Source organism: Prunus avium, chromosome 2, assembly GCF_965620075.1.
Source record: "Prunus avium chromosome 2, drPruAviu1.hap1.1, whole genome shotgun sequence".
Classification (NCBI taxonomy): domain Eukaryota; kingdom Viridiplantae; phylum Streptophyta; class Magnoliopsida; order Rosales; family Rosaceae; genus Prunus; species Prunus avium.
In genome coordinates this window covers 4,103,881-4,124,255 of record NC_142285.1, presented here as the reverse complement: position 1 = coordinate 4,124,255, position 20,375 = coordinate 4,103,881, and the positions used below count along the sequence as shown (strand labels likewise).

General features: G+C 35.7%; 2 protein-coding genes across 2 annotated transcripts; one reads left to right on the top strand and one right to left on the bottom strand.

The window, feature by feature from the left end:
* Window positions 1–272: 272 nt before the first annotated feature.
* On the bottom strand, window positions 273–6,215 carry UBP24 (ubiquitin-specific protease 24). The gene is made up of 7 exons (XM_088248996.1): window positions 5,826–6,215; window positions 4,618–5,280; window positions 4,247–4,434; window positions 3,170–3,417; window positions 2,301–2,446; window positions 1,794–1,970; window positions 273–794 (listed from the first exon to the last, which is right to left on the bottom strand). Exons 1-7 carry the CDS (start codon window positions 5,838–5,840, stop codon window positions 606–608), a joined length of 1,626 nt encoding a protein of 541 aa, XP_088105122.1. The 5' UTR covers window positions 5,841–6,215; the 3' UTR covers window positions 273–605.
* A 5,820-nt stretch (window positions 6,216–12,035) lies between these two features.
* LOC110752485 (glycosyltransferase-like KOBITO 1) lies at window positions 12,036–19,619 on the top strand. Its single transcript, XM_021953149.2, has 11 exons — window positions 12,036–12,495; window positions 14,596–14,745; window positions 14,865–14,917; window positions 15,454–15,562; window positions 15,687–15,821; window positions 15,981–16,025; window positions 17,033–17,220; window positions 17,307–17,448; window positions 18,190–18,236; window positions 18,400–18,487; window positions 19,104–19,619. Exons 1-11 carry the CDS (start codon window positions 12,133–12,135, stop codon window positions 19,386–19,388), a joined length of 1,605 nt encoding a protein of 534 aa, XP_021808841.1. The 5' UTR covers window positions 12,036–12,132; the 3' UTR covers window positions 19,389–19,619.
* Window positions 19,620–20,375: the final 756 nt, after the last annotated feature.

Genomic DNA, 20,375 nt, shown 5'->3' with positions numbered 1-20,375 from the left:
AAAGTCAACAACTGAAGCTCATTGAGGCATCAGTTGATTTGAAGAGACCGATGTTGTTTAGGCATTGGTTTTTACTGTAAAAGGCAACGATTTTTTCCCGAATCCTATTAGCATTTTTTTGGTAGAGTCCCAACTGAAATAAATTGACAAACCAAAAGTCAAAAGAAGTTTTTCTTACACTTTTCGGAAGTACTAAAACTGTAGAAGTTAATAGCGGATTGTTATGCTACAGTAGTATAGGATGTTACTGGATAATATGAACGCGACCAAAATAAGTACAATACGAAAGCATTCACTAAATATAGCATATCAGCAGCATCTTCCATATATATTACATCATAAAACAACTGAAAACCGCTGCCCTAGACATAAGTTAAAAGAATTGTTACAACCATTTTCTCTAGCCACCACCCTCGTATGGGAATCGTAGGCAAGTTTATAGCATCGACACACAGAACGAGATACGATTCCAAGTGAGGGCAACACATTACATGAACGGGATAGGTCTCTCTCAATGGGAAGTCAGTACTGCTCGGTTATATTCCACAATTGCTTGTAGACATAAGCCTGGTAATGCAACACATTACTTGTCCCAAACTGCCCTTTTACAATTGTTTGTAGATGAGGACATATGCCTGGTCATGCAATACTTTGCCGGTTCCAATTGCAGTGACAGATGCATCATCAAAGCGTAGCCACTGACCATTGGTATAAAGAGCATCAGTTGTATAATGCCCCTTTGAGGGCTCTCTCCCGTGATGAGTTATTGTAGCAACAAGTTTGTATTTTCGACCCTACAGAAGCAAAGTGAAGAAAATAAACAAGAAAACGAGAATTTATATAAAAGGCAAAAGTAATCTTGAAAATCTGGCTGCGACTACCACAAGGTAGTCAAACCATAATTGGTACTTCAAGACTTACAAGTTACAAGAAGACAATAAGGAATATCTTTATTTTCTTCTTTTTTGCTAAAGAATTGAGTATTTCTGGGTCTGCACAATCATTAATGTTTCCATACCAGTTTTAACAAATGGTGAAGTTCCACAGTGAGACTACATAGAGATGTAACACAGATTTTTTGTACCAACTCCGATCACAAGAGGTGATATAATGTATAAACACACTATGACAACAGACAAATCCAAGAAATTTTCAATCAAAACCCATAGTACAAGGTTATACTACTATATAATATGAACTTATGGTTTCAAATATAATGAAAGATCCATCTAGATAAAAGATTTCAAATCTAGGAACTTTGTGCTCATATCATACAATTTCAAACTATTCATTAGAATGCTCTTAATTTCAAATGACTCACTGAACCCAGTCATTCCAAAATATTACAGTTTGTACTAGTAGTTTTAAATTATATCTAGAGTTTTTATACTTCAGGGTTTAGGGAAAGTTTAATGAAAAGTTTCATTTTGAGAGTAGTTACGTGCCATTCTCAATTCCTTGTATCTTTCACTCATTAAAGTCTTTGCTGCACTCACATATAAATCTTATATAACTTGATTTATGCATTAGATTTTTTTTCCCAGTAAAGCAACTGATTGATAACACACCTGCAATTTCTGAAAACAAAAATTATAAGTTGTCTAACAGACAAATACAGCTCAAGAACAAACGTGTAAACCAGAAAGAAAAAATAATATAGAACAAACACATAAACATGGAATTGGTAACAGAAAGGAGTAGGACAGGCGTATCATTATTTCCACATAATAGAAGAAATATGGGTCATTAGATAAAAGTTTAAAATAACAAATTTAGATATAAAAGAGCATCACCTCAGTAGTTGGAGAAACAAGCAATTCACGACCCAAAACCAACTCAAGTGGAAAATGCACGGGCTTATGCAACTTAGTGCTTCCTTGGCTTCCATAACCAAAACGCATCAAGTGCAAGATCATTATCTTTGAAAGTGTCTGTATCTTTATTGCTTTACTAGCACTTACAACACCAGCCTGAAAAGCGATGATATACATAAAAGTCAAACAACAGTTAACATTATTTGTAAGAAAATAAACTATGCTTGATATTAATTTTTTTTTAAAATCAAACTATTATAAAACCTAGGCTGTGGCACATAAGTATTTCAGATGCACTACCTTTAAATTCAAACAATTTTATTCTGGGTAGAAGTGTGCATAAAAAATTAAAAAATAACCATGACCAAGCAATCTGTTCAAATTTGATTATACAGAATACAAGGACAAAAAGGGTGACACATTACAACTACACCCAAAACTAAGCGACAACAATAAGTCACCAAGAGAGAGAGAGAGAGAGTATACCTTCCCAGCTGCTGATGTTCGATACCCCTCAAGAGTTTCTGGTGCAGAAAACAACTTGAGTGCATCCTCGATAGTACGAACAGCTTCAGGGTAAATATCAAGGTGGAGCAATAAAAATGGTTGAACAGTAGCAGAAGCTTTATTTCCTGCTTAACAAAAACCAAACACACACATAAAACTCATGATAGAATCACTACTGAGGCAAAAAAAAAGCAGAGTGCTCCAAAATAAAAGTAGATCAACTCTACTAGCAAACTAATCTGCAATTACTTATTTTTTAAATATCTTCTATAACCATATGCTGACAATTGATCCCAGCAGTTTCTTCGAATGCACTAGCAAACAGAAGTTCTGGTTATTCATCCAAATAAATTTATTAACGAGCTAAGGTCAAGCCCCTCGAGTAGATTAAAATTATATTTGTCTACAAATATAATTAAAATTTTCTGATGTGGAATTCCTTTACGCTTAAGTACATCCTCTAGAATGCCAAATACTGCATCTAACTTACAACAACACAAGAATCATGAATTCTTGCTAAAACTCAAGAATCGTAGATAATTAAATCTTTTTATCAATTCACATGCACACAGGAAAAGGAGCCAAACGTCCATATGACATTAAGAAGCTAACAATAAGGGAACATCATATGTTCAAACTGTATCTAAATTTCAAATTTTCAAAAAATAAAATGTGAATCAACTGTAAAATTGTCTACCTCTTTGAATTATGAAGAAAAACTGAAGAACCTCACAGCCTCAAAATGCAAGTGTGAACAGCAAGAATTTGGAAGTACAAAGATATATCTAACAAAACTGTTCGAAAATTTAAAAACTTAAACAGCCATATGAATAATGCAATCCCCACACCTCTTGCCTTCACCACACTTCTCAATTGTCCTCCAAAAATATCGCTTAATTCTGAAGGAACAAAACTCTGTGTCCTGGTTACTGCAGATGTATTCTTAGGGCCAACCGTCTCCCATTCATCTTCTTCTGCAGAAGATACTAGAGATGATTTGCGCCCATTAATACTCGAGGGCTGTCCTTCAAGCTTAAGTAATTCATCATGCATCTGATCCATAATGAAGCTAAGGAACTCCTGAGCATCTTCTTGTCTGAAAAAAAAAAATAGTTTCACTAGGCAACTTAAAATAGAGAGTAGAATATAGATGTGCTGACATTGATATTTACACTAGACAGAGAAGAAACTGAACAAGCTACTTATTTCTAATCCAAATTTAACCCTTTGGTAATTACTCTTGAGGTGTTCTAGGTTTCTTCATTCCTTGGTCCATGAAAATATTGGCAAACTCAGAATAATATAGAAGATTGTTAACCTATTTGTTATAACATTTTACCAATCACAAGTTAACTTCTAAAATATCTCAGTCCAACCCATTATTTCACATTAAATGGGTTGCAACAGGTGTAATAAACCACAAACAGATAAATAAATTGGAAAAAAGTGTAACATGTTTTCAGCAACTAAACAATTTAAGTGGTGACACTGTAACTGCAGCCAGGCAGTGGCACTTTTTCAAGCCATCAGACAAATTGTAAATCATGAGAATTATCAATCATAATACTGATGGAAAACCATTACCGATCAATACAAGATTTATGAGAATCACAAAGTAACAAAATTGCACTACATGTCTGACCTTTCTTGTTTATTTGGAAATAGTGAAAAGATATTAATACAAGGAAAGAAAGGAACCAGTGCATAAGGGATTTAAAAGAAAAAAAGTGGCAGGGAAGGACAACTTTTGTGACTACAAATAGATGCATGTGTCTAAATCTTTTTGCAATGATCGTGCCTTAGAATTTCGGCCAGCAATACCATCAAGGATTAAATTGGCAATAAGAAGGCTCAACATAGAAATAAAAAAATACAAAAAGACAAAAACTAGATCAGAAAATTATTGACCCAGATCAGATACAAACCTTGGCCTGCCCGAGATGCTAGTTGGTACATCTGGAGTAAAATTTTTAAGAACGCCTTCAAACATGGCAGGGCTAAAAGGCCTACCAGTCTCAAGAACACTTGCATCTTTGTTCTTTGAACTTGAACCACTAGGCATGTCAAATTCAGAGACGAACTCTGCAAATGCACCCAATGTTGGATAGCCAACCTAATAAATTCAAATTCAAATGGACAACATATTAGTTAAGTGATTAGCCAGAAAAAGAACAAGCATTAGGCAAGGTAGCTTCCCATTTTCTGAGATCAGCAGTCAATATAAATTTTGTTATTTGCAAATAGCAATTCTACTAAAACCACGTAAATGCAAAGTAATCAAACAAACAAAAGAAACCTTAGGCACTTTGCGAGTTCTCAATTCCTGCAGAAGCTGAACAAAAGGAGAACAGGATAGAAGAGCCTGTAGCGTTGCATTGAGAAAGCACAGATTCCCTGAATTGATTAAACCACGAGGCAACAAAACTGTAGAAACTGTAACAGGCCCATTCAAACACTTCTGTAGTTCCCCCTTTACCTTAGAAGCTGATAAATCATCAACACGACCATTCTGCTCTCTGTTCTGCAATTCCAGACTTGAAAATTGATTGGTGAGACCACCTTCGTTATTGGATAAAGGTAATGAAGCTACATCAATATTATCCGTTGTCACCTCTTTCACACCATTACTATGGGCAGAACCATTTTTATAATTATCAGTACATCCATTCTCTGTAGGAGTAGTTAAAGATGCTGGTAAACTATCATTTGCTGCTTTTACAGACTCCGCTTCATTCTGCTTATTAAGTGAACTTAAAGGCTGAACTTTGCTGAGCCCTTTCACAGAATTTTGTGGTCTGCTTGATTCACCATTACATTCACCCGAAGATATTTTACTAACAAAATTTATAGACCCAAACTGCAATACATTTTTTTCCACAGGCTTTTTAGCCTTCCCAGGTGATTGCTTTTGCAGCAGTGACCTGGTCTCGTCTTCAGAGAATGACCCAAAAACGAAGAGCTGCAAACAAGGAATAACAACAAAATTTAGCAGGTTTTATAGCACAAAGGAAGAGAAAAATCCCATGCCAATTAACACTAGTATTTCAAAATCACATATTAAACCATAAGACTAGAACGGTGCAAAATATCCTACTAGATGCTGAAACAGCAATGATAACAACAAATCTACTTCTGCATTATTACTCAACAGCTAATTTAGGGCCTAGTGAGGTAAAGCTGTGTTTATAATGGAATAGCCATTGCCACCACAATAAATTCCCACACTAAATATCCATCATAAAATGGAACTGAAAACATGCATCACAAACGAACCAATCCACGATGACAAATAGCAAATTGAGGCATTTCGTCATCCATAGAGCAAAATCAATCTGACCAACAGATGTTTCATCGAAGCATGAAGTAATTCACAGTTACAATACCGAAATTTCCAATCTCTAATTACTAAACTTCACAAAACCAGTCACAGATTAGTAAAATTATCCTCCTCAAATGAAACCCATACAAAAAGACAAACTAGTCAATAACAAATACAAAACCCACCTTAGAATCACTCATTTTGCGCACAGAACCGAATTGAAAATCACAGAAACACCCAACGAAAACCACGAATTTTGCCTGTGAGAGGATTGAAAATGAGGAAGAAGTATGTGAAAAACGTCGGAACCGAAACCAAGAATTAGGGTTTTGTAAGGCCCTGAAGGAGCAGAGGAGAAGAGAGAGACGTCGATTGAAGACATGAAAAGAGAGGGAACTGAGAGATTGTTGAAGGGAGAGAGCATTTAACGAAGAAACCCTCTCTTTCACCTTCAAGAACCCCCTCAACAAACCCCAACATCGACCGCAGAGAGAGAGAGAGTGCTGCTTAGGTTTAAGGGTCGGTGTAGGAATAGGTTTCTGTTTTTTGGTTCTTTTGATTTAGGATGGATATTTTCAAAGGAAATTTTTTAGAGGCTTTTTAATAAAAAGCTAAAAACAAAACTGTTTTCAGGAAAAATAAATAAACAACTCTTTCATTATTAAGACACTGAGCATGTCGAACACCTCTTCTCCTCACAGTTTAAATTAAATTAAAATAGAATGTCGCTTGAATCAAAAAAAAAACTGAGCATATTTAGACCTAAATTTTCTTTTTTTAAATACAATTATTCATGCCAACGGGGTCTAGCTTAGTAAAAAAGGACATTGACTTGTAGACCGGTCTCCTGTTCGAATTAGGGATGGCAGAAATCCCCGTGGAAGCGGGTCCCCGACCATAACAAGAAGATTTATGGGGAAATTTGGGGACGGATACGGGGATCCCCGAATTTTAAAATCCCTGGTCAAAGATAGGTCGAGGATGGTATTGTTATCCCTATTTCCGAACCCAGCCCGACAAGGGATATTTATTTTTTATTAACAAATATGTGTTATAAAACAACAATTAACTTCTTTTCAAATAATTTTAGAAAATTAATGCATTCATTTCAATTAACTATCATGGAGTCGTTGTTGCATACGGCATTCATTTCAATTGCAGGTCTATCTCTCGATTTTCCAAATAAAGATGTACAAGTTTGCAAGTTGTATGGGATATATTAATAATAGTGTTGATCGACATCTAACCGGCTTTTTTTAAACTACTTTTAATTAGGCTACATTTTATTTGCATAGATACAAGTTTCTAATTATTCAACCAACATTAAGAAAATATTTAGTGTTGTATATATGAATTGGTTGTTCAACTCCAAAAAGAAAATGGAGTGCAAGTTGGAAAATTAAGTATAAATAAAAAGAAAAAAGTGAAGTAAAAAGAAATTAATGTAGGATAAGGGTAGAATAGGAAAGCGAAAGAACAAAATTAATTAAAAAATATTAAAAAGCAAAAGAGAATGTAAGTGCCCGTTTAGCATTGCTTATTTGGGGTGATAAGTGATTTTTTAAAAATTTTGGGAAGCCCAGTCCGTTTGGTAAACTATAAGAAAATCACTTATTATTAAAAATTGCTGTGAGAGAAAGCTATAAGGGAAAGCAGCTAATGAGGTGCTTTCATTTTCTGATTATGCAGGAATCAGTTTCGAAGAGGTGCTGGGTTTAATGATTATGCTGCAATTTTTTTTCTAATTATGCTGGAATCAGTACCAACAATACTTCTAACAAAAAGTTTACCAAACGCCAAACTGCTTTCTCTTACAGCTGATTTCTCTCATAGCAAATCTAACAGCGATTATTTTCACAGCACAGCAATGCCAAAATGTCCGTTTGGCATTGCTTATTTGGGGTGATAAGTGATTTTTTAAAAAAAAATTAGAAGCCCAACCCGTTTGGTAAACTATGAGAAAATCACTTATTGTTAAAAATTGTTGTAAGAGAAAGCTATAGGGAAAATCAGCTAATGAGGTGATTTATTTTCTGATTATGCAGGAATCAGTTTCGAATAGGCGCTGGGTTTAATGATTATGTGGCAATCATTTTCTGATTATGCAAGAATCAGTACCAACAACACTTTTAACAAAAAGCTTACCAAACGCCAAACTGTTTTTTCTCACAGCTGATTTCTCTCACATTAAATCTGATAACGATTATTTTCACAGCCTAGCAATGTCAAATTGACCCCAAGTAGAAAAGAGGAAAGTGAAAAAATTAGCTCCAAAAAATTGACATGCGAAGCCTCAAATGGTTTTCTTTTCACCCATCTTACACTATCAAAATATGAGACCCAAGCTTTAATAATTGTTGTTTAACAATTATTTAAACCTTTTTTCATAACTTTTTTTAGTTAATTTTTATTTATATTATTTTAAATTATCTACAAATATTTTAACCTCAAAAGTTCAAATTGCTAAAACAAATATTGTCTCATAAAAATAAACAAGTATAACAACATATAAAATAAAAACAAGTAGAACAATATTGAAATTAAAAGTGAGTAACGCGTGACTTAAATTATAAACAACATTAAACTAAACATCAAACACAACTTAGAGCATTTATAATCATATTCCCCACTTTTCTTTGTTGAATTAATCTTATTCTCAAATTGATTAACTGGGTTCTCTCATATTTTTTTGAGTTTGCATAGTATGATTTGATGGCCTTTTCTCTCCTAAGGCCACGCCGTGACGCCGAATAGTTGTTGCCAGTTTTCTTCTGCCCCTTTATTTTTAGGGGAGGTGGGTGCCATGGAGCGAGAGGGAGGTAGATGTGCGGTCATGGGGGAGATGCAGGTGGAGGTGCAACTGCGGTAGACCTAGTAAACAATTCGTGTTTACTGTGTATCAGATTGACACGACACAACTCATTAAATTAACGGGTAGAAAATACCAAACACGAACACGACCCCTTAAAATAGCGAACGACATGACACAATCTATTTCACCCATTAAGAACAAAAAGAAACTAAAAATAAAATATAAAATAAAAGAAAGCTGAAAAATAAGAAATAAAATTCAACCAAAGAAGAGTTGGGGAGGGGAGAAGGAAGGGAAGAAAAAATAGAAAGACATATAAAACTACAAAATTACTATACTCTTAACGGGTGATAACAAGTATTCGAGAATTCACAGGACACAACCCGTTAACTTGATCGATGGCTAATGGGTTCACCGTTTTCAACACAACCCGTTAAGCCCCGACTTGAATATTGATTTAGGATTGCAAATTCGTGTCATGTTAATGAGTTGTGTACAATATTGTTAGGTCTAAACTGCGGTTAGGGGTGGCAATTTCGGGCATGACTCGTTACACGACTCGAAACCCGCACGAGAATTTAGTGGGTTCAACCCGCACGATTAAAATTCGGGTCATTTACCCGTCATGATCCGTTCAATAAATGGGTGAGTTTCGGGTCAACTTGCCAACCCGCTAAAATACCTATGTAACCCGTTTAATAAAACGGGTCATGGTGGGTCAAACCACAAACCCGCAAAAATATCTGTATAACCTGCCAACCCACGAACCCGTTTATTTGTTTATTCTTCATTTTTCTAATTTTTTAAAAATGTCTTTTAGTTGCTACCACTTAACGGGTCAACCCAACACGACCCGAAATCCGCACGAAAACTTAACGGGTCAACTCGTGCATGACATGTTTATTAAACGAGTCGGGTTTGGTTTGAGCATTCTTGACACGTATGTAATCTTGACACAACATGAATTCGACATGATACGACCCATTGTCAGCCCTAACTGCGGTGGGTGCTGGGGTCTGGGGTTATTAGGGCATCTCAAAGTGGTGGATCTGTTGTTTTTTTTTTTTGGGTTCAAAGTTTTATTTGCCCCAAAGCTATATCATGTGTCAGTCACATGGTTCAAGTTAACATAAAATGTAACGGAATGACTAATTTGACATGAAAGAAAGAGTTTGAGGACCATTAGAGTGAACATTTTGGTTGGAGGACTAAAATAGAATTCGGGCATAAGTTCATGGAAATATTTTTGTCCACTACTTTAATCCAAGGTGTAATCTTTCTCACCGCTTGACACTTGTCTATTGACATAATCATAGTTAATTTTTTGCTTTATATTTATGGAACTATGGACCTATGGTTATGTTCATGGACATGTGAGTATTAAGAAGAGTGTTGCTATTTCCACCCTCTTGTCCTATTTCCCCACCCACCTTATCTTTTCACCCACCATGTAAATTTTAAAAAACATAATCCTATCTTTCCACCCACCATTATTCCTAAAATACCCTTTATTATTATTTTCTTTTTATCAAACGTAATAATTTAAAACATAAAAAAGAAGCTTAATGGAACTTAACAATTAACTCCTACAATCGTTATTCTTCTTTTCTTTTCTTTTTTCTTCTTTCTTTTTCTGCGGTTTCTCCACCCAATTGTATAGGTTGTTTTTTTCCCTCTTCCTTTCTCTAAGTTTGGTTGGTTTTGGTGGTGGCTTGAGAAAATTCGGGGTTTGGGCCCGAGAATTGGAGGGTTGAGTTGGAGGGTTTGTTAGGAGCTGTACAAAGCAATGACAAATGTAGATGGTGTATAAGAAGACAGGGCTGAGAAAGAAAGGTCACCTTAAATTGAATTAAATTGAATTTGAATGATTTTGATTATTATGTAAAGATCAATTAAGCTATTATAAAGAGAGTCTACAAAAAAAAAAAAATCTTCTGTTTTGGAGAGTTTGTTTAGGGTTTAGGAAGGAAGAAGGAAGAAGGAAAAACCAAGCCTCTGCAATTGGGTGGAGAGGCTGCAGGTATAAGAAATAAGGAAAAAAAAAGGACTAAACTGATTGGGGGAGATATTGGCCAAAAAAGATTGGGGGAAGATGTTGCAAACAAAACAAACAGGAAAGGGGGAGAGGTTGAAGAGATAGGAAAAAAGAAAGAAAAAAGAAAGGTAAATGACAGCAGGAGATAATGTTCAAATTGTTAAGTTGAATTAGAGTTTTTTTTTTTCTTTTTGATTATGAAAAAATTCCAATATGTTGGATTAAATTTTAATGAGGTGGTATAAGTCCTTAAAAGTCATTTTACAAAGAGCTACATTTGTGCTTAAAATTTTGAAGATAAGGTGAGCGGGGAAATAAGACAGGGGATGAAAATAGTAACACTCATTAAGAATGATGATAAGGATACACCCTGGATTAAAGTCATCATTTGAATAAAAAACCCAAATTCATTATTGGCCTCATAATCTTCGTGGACGGGCGTCATTATGCAATGTAATCCGGGATGGATTCGTATTCGTTGAGGATCTGAACCAAAAAAACCCTGTATTTTAATTTCTCTTTTCTCTAATTTAGGGCATGTTTACGTATCAGTAATGAAGAAAGTAAGGAATCAGAGAATTTAGGAATCGGGGAACTACTGAATCGGTATGGGAAGAATCATTCCCATTAAGCTGTTTACTAAACATATGGAATTAGAAAAGGTATGGGGTTGATTCCCATTGTTATTGTTTACTAATTTTCATGAATCAGAATCCAAATTAATTTGATTACTAAAATGCCCTGCACATTTTCACCACAGCACATGTATAATTCTCAAATTGTCTAAGGAGACCAAACTAATCCAGTAGAAAACTAGTAAGTCGGTGTAAACATGAGGAATCAATATGTTGAACAAGATGCACAACAAGAGGCTAGTTCAATGATAATGTTAATAACACCTTTGTCAAGATCCAATTTCAAACAAAAAAATAAACTCCAATAAATATATATCTTTCACCTACGTAACTAGTAAACAATCAAATAATAATGACCTGCATAATCTTCATACTACCAAAAAAAGATATATATAATCTCCACAAAAGTCTTTATCTATGACCGTACTATGTTTTGTGATGAATGTGAAGACATAGGATAGATAGATAGAATGATTTACATAACAAGGCGTTGCTGCTGCTAATGGGAGGTTGTGTCTGCAACGATAACGTGAAAATGAAGTTGGAGCGTCTTGGTACTTCTTAGCGTGAGTTTTTATTTTTTTTATGGTTTGGAGTGTTTTGTAATTATGGTAAAGTAGTAAAGGTATTTTTGGAAGTTATTAAGAGAAAACAAGAATGGGAATCGTATCGACTACTCCCCCCTAGGTGATTTGATACCCAGTTTTTAGGGGATGTGATTACGGATTTTGAGGTGGGGCCCACTTATTTTTATATTCCTGATTGCAAGTAAACGCAGGGGAAGTCAGGAATGGAAATCATTCCCTTTCCTCCCATACCCATTACTGATACGTAAACATGCCCTTAGTGTTATTTTATTTATTTAATTTTCAATTCTTGAAAAGGTAGCGTGATGAGACTGTAGCAGGAGCTGTTTTTCAAACTTTATTTAAAAGAAAAGAAGAACTTGTTTTGCTAAAATCCCAGTGAAGCTATAAAGTCTCACATGACGTAAAAGTAAAACAACCACCATGACTAACAACCACCACCACCACCACCTCCACGCCCCGCTCCGCTCAACTCCGCAGTCCTCTTCCACCTCGTCATCTCAGACTTTCACATCGAAGCTCCTCCTCCTCCTCACTCTCCTCCCTCTTTCGCTCGCAGCCTTAGCCTTCATTCTCCAATGGCGCGGTGGCATCCCCGACCCCACCACTCGGTGGTCCCCACCTGGTTCCCACCACCTCTTCCCCGGCATGGACGCCTCTCCTCTCTCCTCCGCCGTCGTTCACTCCACGCCGTCCGATTGCCTCAGTCTCGGCCGTTCAGCCTCGCCTTCGTTTCCCTACTATCAGAATTGGAAGTTTGATTCTGTGTCCAATTTGAGACCAAAGGTGTGTTCTTTTTTCTTCTTTCTTTTTGGATTTGAGGTTGATCTGGTAATGGGTTTTGCTTGTTATAGATTTGGGTTTAGTGGGTTTTTGCTGCTGTATTCGAAAATTCTGAGTGGTCGTCCAGTTTGAGGCCAAAAGCTTTGTTACTTTGTGAAATTGGCGACCGTCGTCTGATCTGTATCTGGGTTTAAGATTACGGGTTCTAGAGTTGTTTTGAGGCTGTTTATATGTAGTGAGCCTTTTTTTTAGAGGAGTTGTGCCAATCTTGCATTTCACTTTTTGCGATAAGTTTAGCTCTTTTAGATATATTTTGGTTCAATGCTGTTTGGCTAATAGATCCTTTTTCTCATGCTGGTATGCTCATGTTTGAAAATGGATCGTCTGCCCAATTGGGTCATAGGTGTTTTCTTTGTAGTTTTTTGTTTTTTGTTTTTTCATTGATTGGTTGAACAGTTTTTGGTGTGTACTAGGTGTTAAGAATTCACACACAATTCCTAGCCCGAAGATCGCAGAAACAACCAAGAGAATAAAATGAAGAAAACAATCAATCACCCAACACACAAATTACGAGGTTCACCCTGGTTTGGGCTAATAAAGACGATCCAGCAGAAAGATAGTAAAATTACAATGAAGAGGAGATAGCCTCTTCCCTCACACTCACAAGTAATTTCACTCATCTCAACCCCAGTACACCCAAGAAACTCACTCTCACACTCTCAAAGTTTTTTCTCTCACTCGGTATGCCACAACCCTATAGGCGAAATCTTCAAAGCCACTAGACATCTTTTGATCATGCCCTTTGATCACACACCACGGAGACTAACACCATAAGGATATACTTATAGTCTCCCTTTCAAAACCCTAGTTTCACTAGAGCAAGTTACCCAAGCTCAATAGAACTAGGAATCCAAAAACATACCCTAATAGGACTCAAAATCGAAAAAGGAAACATAATCATGAGCAGGGCTGACCTGTCGCCAGTCGGTTTGCACCGAAAGTGACCAAACTTTAATACCAATTGGTCGCCCTTTGTCACCGACCAGTCGTCGGTTATCCTCCATGCCTTTGACAACTAATTTGAGCCACTATCCCAACACTAGGTGTGATTTGTTGGTGGTGCATTGGTCAAGCAATAGTTTTGTTGCGGAGAATCTAGGAACTAGCAAGTTTTTGTTATGGATTTTGAATTCTCTCTTGTCAGACCAGAGCTTTTGATTTTTCACTTGAACCATGGACCCTTGGATTGTTAAATTGTTTTTCAGAGCTAGTTAATGCAGTAAGTTGCTTCAATAATTTGAGGCAAAGCAAACACAGATCAGCTGAATCTAGAACAGAGGTAACCGAAAATGAATAAAAAACCAAAAGCTTACAATTGAAGTGAATTTTGTTGCAGAGTAGTAGCTGCTCTTCACTGGAGATTACATATGGTGCTTGAGTTTCCATATTATCATCTCAATCGTGAAGCACTTTCTGTTCAAATGCCGTGTAATGTGAACCAACTTTATCCGTATTCTGGAAACCTCAACTTAACCTTGCTTTCCAAATAGACTTGCCTGACTTGTTAATAGAAGACACTATTATATATGCTTTATACTTGCAAAGATGGGTTTTCCTTTTCTTCTTTTTTTCCCCCCGAGTTGAACCCACCGTGCAGGCCCTGCTCTAGAGATCAAACATTGACAATGGCATGTCAAGTGATTCTGCACAGCCTAAGAATATAGGGAATATCATAGTTCTTCAAATCATGGAATGTAATGAAGAATTAGCTACAGCCATTTAATGAGTGTTATATGTGGTTTGATGAATAATCATGAGCAACTTGGGTATTCAAAACATAATGCGATTGATTGTTTCATTGACAACCTGTTCTGCAGACTCGCGGTGAGAACATACGATAACATTGCCGTTTACATATTAGACTTTATATGGTACCAGTATATAGAGTGAATGGTTGGGTATTAGAATTTGATTATATGAATCAGGTATCATTAGGACTTTCCTGTTCTAGTTATTTTATGAGTACTGCTTATTAATATCAGGAAAGCAAACATTTTGGTAGAATGAAGTTTTCCTCTCTTAACAAGTTAGTTTTGTGTGCAGATATGTATTACTACGAGTACTTCAGCTGGCTTAGATCAGATTTTACCATGGATGTTTTATCACAAGGTCATTGGAGCTACTACCTTTTTCCTTTTTGTGGAAGGAAAGGCTGCATCTCCTGAAGTAGCTAAAATTCTGGAGTCCATTCCTGTGAGTTAAAATATACTTCACTCTGACTGCTTATGTTCTTCAAATGCATTTCTACTGTTAGTTCTACTGTGCTTAATGTTGTGAAATTTGTCTAGAATAAATTTTGTGGTACTTTTCAGGGAGTAAAAGTGATATACAGAACAAAACAGCTTGAGGAGCAACAAGCTAACAGGTTAGTTGATTTTGCCGCTGTTCTTCTTGGACTATATGCTTACTGATAATGTAATCTTCTGTTATTATTACAATTCCTGTCAGTTGTGATTAATCTTCTGTATATCTATCTCTTTTGTTGTTTGGTAGATGCACACACACACACACAATCTGCCTTTGGAATGGATAACTGCTCTGTGGAGACCCGCATAATTCAGATGGCCCCTCTGGCCGTTCAAATTGCACTGAAAAAAAGAGCAAAACATGCCTGTTTAGGGCTTAGCTTTTAAGTTTTAACTCCCGAGTTTTGGGCTACTAAAGAGTCCTTAAAGTTGAGAGTTAAAATTTAAAACCTAACCTGAAATAAACCTTGCCGGGAAATGGATCAAAAACTAAAAAATAGATTAGTAAAACATGGCGGTGCTTTTTGAACGGCAAGCACAGCTGTCCAAGTGGAGGTCATATCAGCAGTGTGGTTATCTGCTTCTGAGAAGAATTCTATTTTCATTTTCGCTGAAATCACTTGTATTTTAAGCTTCTTGTTTTTGGTACCATCAGCCGAATTTGGAATGAGACTTGGCTGTCCAGTTTCTTTTACAAACCTTGCAATTATGAGCTATTTGTGAAGCAATCTCTCAATATGGAGATGGCTATTGTCATGGCAAGGGTATGAAAGATTTTTCTCATATTACTGGTTCCTATGTTGTTAGTTTTACCTTATGATAATAGGTTTTGTTGATTTATTTCTTTTTTATCTGCTTGGAACTTTCTCCTGCATACAAAAATATCAGGATGCTGGAATGGACTGGATAATTCATCTTGACACGGATGAGTTACTGCACCCAGCTGGTGCCAAAGAGTATTCTTTGAGGCAGTTGCTGCTTGATGTGCCTAGGAATGTGGATATGGTTATTTTCCCGAACTATGTATGTGAAATTGTTTAGATACTTTTAAATTGTGTGATTTTGGGACATGTAAAGATGATCAAGCATGCTAGTCTTGTTAATTTCTTGTATTGGCTCCTGTTTCAGCCCTGATGCTTTTATTCAGTGATTTAACTAACTGTGCTTATTTTTATTGAGTAGGAGAGCAGTGTTGAACGCGATGATATTAAGGAACCTTTTACTGAGGTGAATTTCCTCTACCGTCCATCATTCTTGCCTTTTTTATTTAGTTAAATAGACTTCACTATATCTCTAGAGTTCAACAATCAATAGATTGATATTTGTTATTCTATATGGGTCTTTAGATAGTAAAATAAGGTACATAGCATATGTTGCTGCCTGTTCCTTCATCATGCGTATCATAACTTTGAATTTGTGATGAGTTCCTAACCTTATCCTTAGACTTACCATGCTAGGAAACAGTATATTGTTGCCCAGTTAAACTGTGCAAGGACAAAGTTGTTAAACACACACATGCACACTTGGTGCCAATTTATATAATAGGAAATTTGGTTTAGGTCACAAATAGTATTGAAATTTGGAAATGCGAGGATCCTATTTTCTTTTTTGAGTCTAACCAACAGTGGTTTATGTTATATTAGTTTTAGGTCACAAGTCAACCAATTTTTGACCTTTTGGAAAGTCAAAATTGTGGCATTTTGTATAATTTTATAATCATTTTTGGTGTTTTAGTTTAACTTTAGCTCGACTTTTCAACTTTGATCTAAAACTAAATGCTAAAAAACATTTCTGATCAATTCCTAATATCAAAAATACTTTTTTACCAAAATCAAATTAGGCCTTTATATAATCCGAATTAATGGATCTGTGACCAGCTATGTTGTTTGAAATGTTTACCCAAGAACGTGAAATGATTCCAACTTGTAAGTAAACTTGCTATTACCTTGATCTGCCTTGTTTTCAAATCTATACAGAAAGCTTTGAAGTTAACGTGTTATTAGTTCAATAATGGCATAGTGTTTGGAGAGAAGTAGGCAACTGTGGGATTAGGAGAGGTAATATATAGGATATGGAGTGTGCTGCATAAAGATGCGGTAGTCACGAACCTTCCTACAAATAAATCTATCCTGGTTGATTTTTGAAAATGCTGCACATCATCTCTATTTTACATTTCAATTAGCATTCATATATGGTCTTTGATCTATGTCTTGCTCTTGTATCTACACAAACAGGTATCCATGTTTAAGAGGAATTATGACCATGTACCAAAAGATACATACTTTGGCATGTACAAAGAATCAACTCGTGGCAACCCAAACTATTTTTTGACTTATGGAAATGGGAAGTCAGCTGCTCGAATCCAAGATCATCTCCGTCCTAATGGTGCACACAGATGGCACAATTATATGAAAACCCCAAAGTACTGTAATTTTATATGGAAAGAGAAGTGTTTTTTTTATTGAACTTATTCATCCCAGTAATCATATTTCTTGTAATTCCTTTTAGTGAGGTCAAATTTGAAGAGGCTGCTGTTCTACACTACACATATGCCCGATTTTCAGACTTGACTTCTAGACGTGATCGGTGTGGCTGCAAGCCAACAAAGGAAGATGTGAAAAGATGCTTTATGTTGGAATTTGACAGATCTGTGAGTTCAATGCTTTGTTTAGATCTTGTTAAACTCTTCCACTTGCATTACAGTATCATCAAGCACATGATATAACTGGTTGAGTTTATAAAACTAACTAGTTGGTCCATACAGAAGAGTTATATAATGTGACCATGATAGGCACTAAGCTATAAAGGGTCCAATATAGAAAGGGAAAGTTCACAAGGGATACTTATACAACTGGTTGGAAGAAATTTGAGGCCTAGGAGAGGGTAATGTGGCAATAAGATGAGTTGCTGTTATTAATCTGATAAGTTTGGAAAAAGTTATGTCAGTCATGGAAATTTACTTCTTGTATGTGGTCATTTTCATTCAAAGCAGTCAAGGAGGCTATTTGGATTAACTTGGGATCTACTGGTGACTGTCAAGTTCAGTTGTTTATAGAAATAGAATTCTTGAAAATTTGAAGCACATTCTTATTGATTGAGCTGTTTTTTGAAAAATTAAAAAGGAATATAGTTTTGTTATTTTCTAACTTCAAGCATAATCTTACGGCGAGGCATATATGGCATAGTGACTTTCTACTGCAATCATTTAGCAGATTTGGCTAATATTCTACGAATTTGTAAATAGAATTTGGACTTGTCTTTTCCCTTCTATTTCCCCTTTCTTTTGGTAACAATTAAAATAGCTGCCAGCTCTTGAGTGCTTTTTCATTGCATTTCATTGCATTTCATTGTGCTAACTCTTTCATATACTAACTAACAATTAGCATTTCAGGCATTCATAGTTGCTTCGACTGCAACCGAGGATGAAATGCTGAAATGGTAAAATCTTCCGTGCAAGTGCTTATCTTCATCCTCTTTTAAAATTTGAGTTGTATTAATTCAAATGCTGTATATTTTGGAGAGAACTGTTGGAATTAGCTTACTCTTCATTATTGATAATCCTTTATTGTGAATTAATGTTTGAGCTTGGCTTCTATTCTAGGTACCATGAACACATTGTATGGGATGACAAAGACATAAAATTGAAACTTTTGAGAAAAGGCATTTTGACTCGAATATATGCTCCCATGGTAAGCATGTTTATCAATATTCTTCACCACAAAAAATTTAATCCAAAAGAAATACAAAAGAATCTAACTAGTGGTCACAATTTTTTTTTTCATAGCTGATATATCTAGTGCAGAAGACACATTTGAAGTTGACTAGTAATGAAAAATTTACTGTAACTGTATTTTTGCATAGTGTGATACATTGTAGTTGTATTTTTATATAATGTGATGGATGAAGTAGACATATATTTAATTTTTCTTTTGGCTAGTCATGAAAGACTGTCATATCTAGTGTTTATATCATGCAGTTGAGGATTCACTCACTTCATCTTAGATATTATGCCTTTATTTTTGGAAGTCTTCCCTTGGTTGTCTTGCTAAATAACAGAGCAGCCTTCATCTCCTAAAAAATTTCATTTGCTGAAAATAATGTATATTACAATAGATAGGGCGTAAGTGGTTAATAATCAGAGGGAAAGAGAAGAACGAAAGTAAAGGAGGAAGTTAGTTTGATAGTGGGAAGTGGATTATCTTTGTCTATGAACTTCAAATATCACACACAACACAATTGAGTTGGTTTTATTTATTAGTGTAGATCTGAATCATTTTAAAAGCTATCCCTTGTTGTACATCTCAGGCCATAATACAAGGACTACGGGAGTCGGGAGTGTTCAGCTCTGTTATTGCATCTGCCCCAACAGCTCTCTCAAAAGAAAAGTTTTTGTTGACAATTGATAGTAGTAACTCTTCTAGAGCTACTGCCTCCCAATCCCTCCCATCGAGGAAGATTGGCAGAATTGGAGAGAGTAAGGCTACTATCAGGAAGGCCTTGGAAGTTGACGCAGCTGAATTTGAAGAAGCTGCTGTTCCACCATTGTCGCCACCCGGAATGGATGACAACCATCTCAGTGTACAAGTGTAATAAGGTCTCTTAGCGTGATTGCTTCTTCTTCTTCTTCTTCTTCATAGTGTGAATGGACAGGTTAATAGGTAAGTTTCAAATATAGCTGTAATTATTCTTTTGTAATTTTTTATTAGTCAGACAGAAAATTCTCATGTGACAAGTCTAGCTTATAGGCTAAAGTTCATTGAAATTCTACAGATATTTCATTATAGACATTGAAATTCTATATGAGGATTTTGTTCACAATTCTATCCATAGACTAATTAAGTTGCATTATTAGCACCGTCTTCATTCTTTATAAAATTATGTATTAACATAAATGTGATTAAGAAACTCCAGAAATTTTTTTTAGCTCAAACATATGCAAACAAGCTGCACGTCCAATGTTTCATCCGAGCTCCGACCATTTACTTGTTGGTCTAACACCGCTCCTTAGTGGTAAATCACTTTAGCTACATGCTCATTCTAATATATCTTGAATAGCTACAAGCTCTTTCTTGAAACTCTTGGTATCATTCTAATATATCTTGAATATAGAACTGACACGGTTCAAAACTAGATGCAATGAATGGGTGAATGATTTCTTCGTAACTTTTCCTGACTTTGTGCCTGTTTGGCATTGCTTATTTGGAGCAAAAGTCACTTTCTTGGAAAGTTTCGTCCACCTACCTGTTTGGTAAATGAAAAAATAATCTGATTTTAAGAATAATTGCTATTAGCCACAGAATTTGACAAAGCTGCTAGGAGGGTGATTTCATTTCCGCTTATGCGGAAAGCGGTTTGGGGAACGGTGCTCTTTAATGAATGTTTCGTAAATGCCCAAATTATCCTCCTAGGCTTTTACAAATGACATCTAGTGTCCTCTCACTTTTGCTGAACCCTCCTTTCTCTTCCCTCACGATCAGTACTCAATTATTCTTCTTCTTCATCTTTTTTTTTTTCTCATCTTCTCTTCACACCTTTTTCTTGAATTTTTTTTCCATGATTCCTGCTACCTAGATCTAG

What these genes read in the sequence shown, in the direction of transcription:
- UBP24 (XM_088248996.1), bottom strand. An exon ending in GAACTCGCAAAGTGCCTAAG is followed by an intron (nt 4,435 to 4,617) that starts GTTTCTTTTGTT and finishes TGAATTTATTAG; the next exon opens with GTTGGCTATCCAACATTGGG. An exon ending in AGCATCTCGGGCAGGCCAAG is followed by an intron (nt 3,418 to 4,246) that starts GTTTGTATCTGA and finishes TTTTTTTTTCAG; the next exon opens with ACAAGAAGATGCTCAGGAGT.
- LOC110752485 (XM_021953149.2), top strand. Translation starts at nt 12,133, where the DNA reads ATGACTAACAACCACCACCACCACCACCTCCACGCCCCGCTCCGCTCA. An exon ending in AAATTCTGGAGTCCATTCCT is followed by an intron (nt 14,746 to 14,864) that starts GTGAGTTAAAAT and finishes GGTACTTTTCAG; the next exon opens with GGAGTAAAAGTGATATACAG. An exon ending in AATTATATGAAAACCCCAAA is followed by an intron (nt 17,221 to 17,306) that starts GTACTGTAATTT and finishes AATTCCTTTTAG; the next exon opens with TGAGGTCAAATTTGAAGAGG.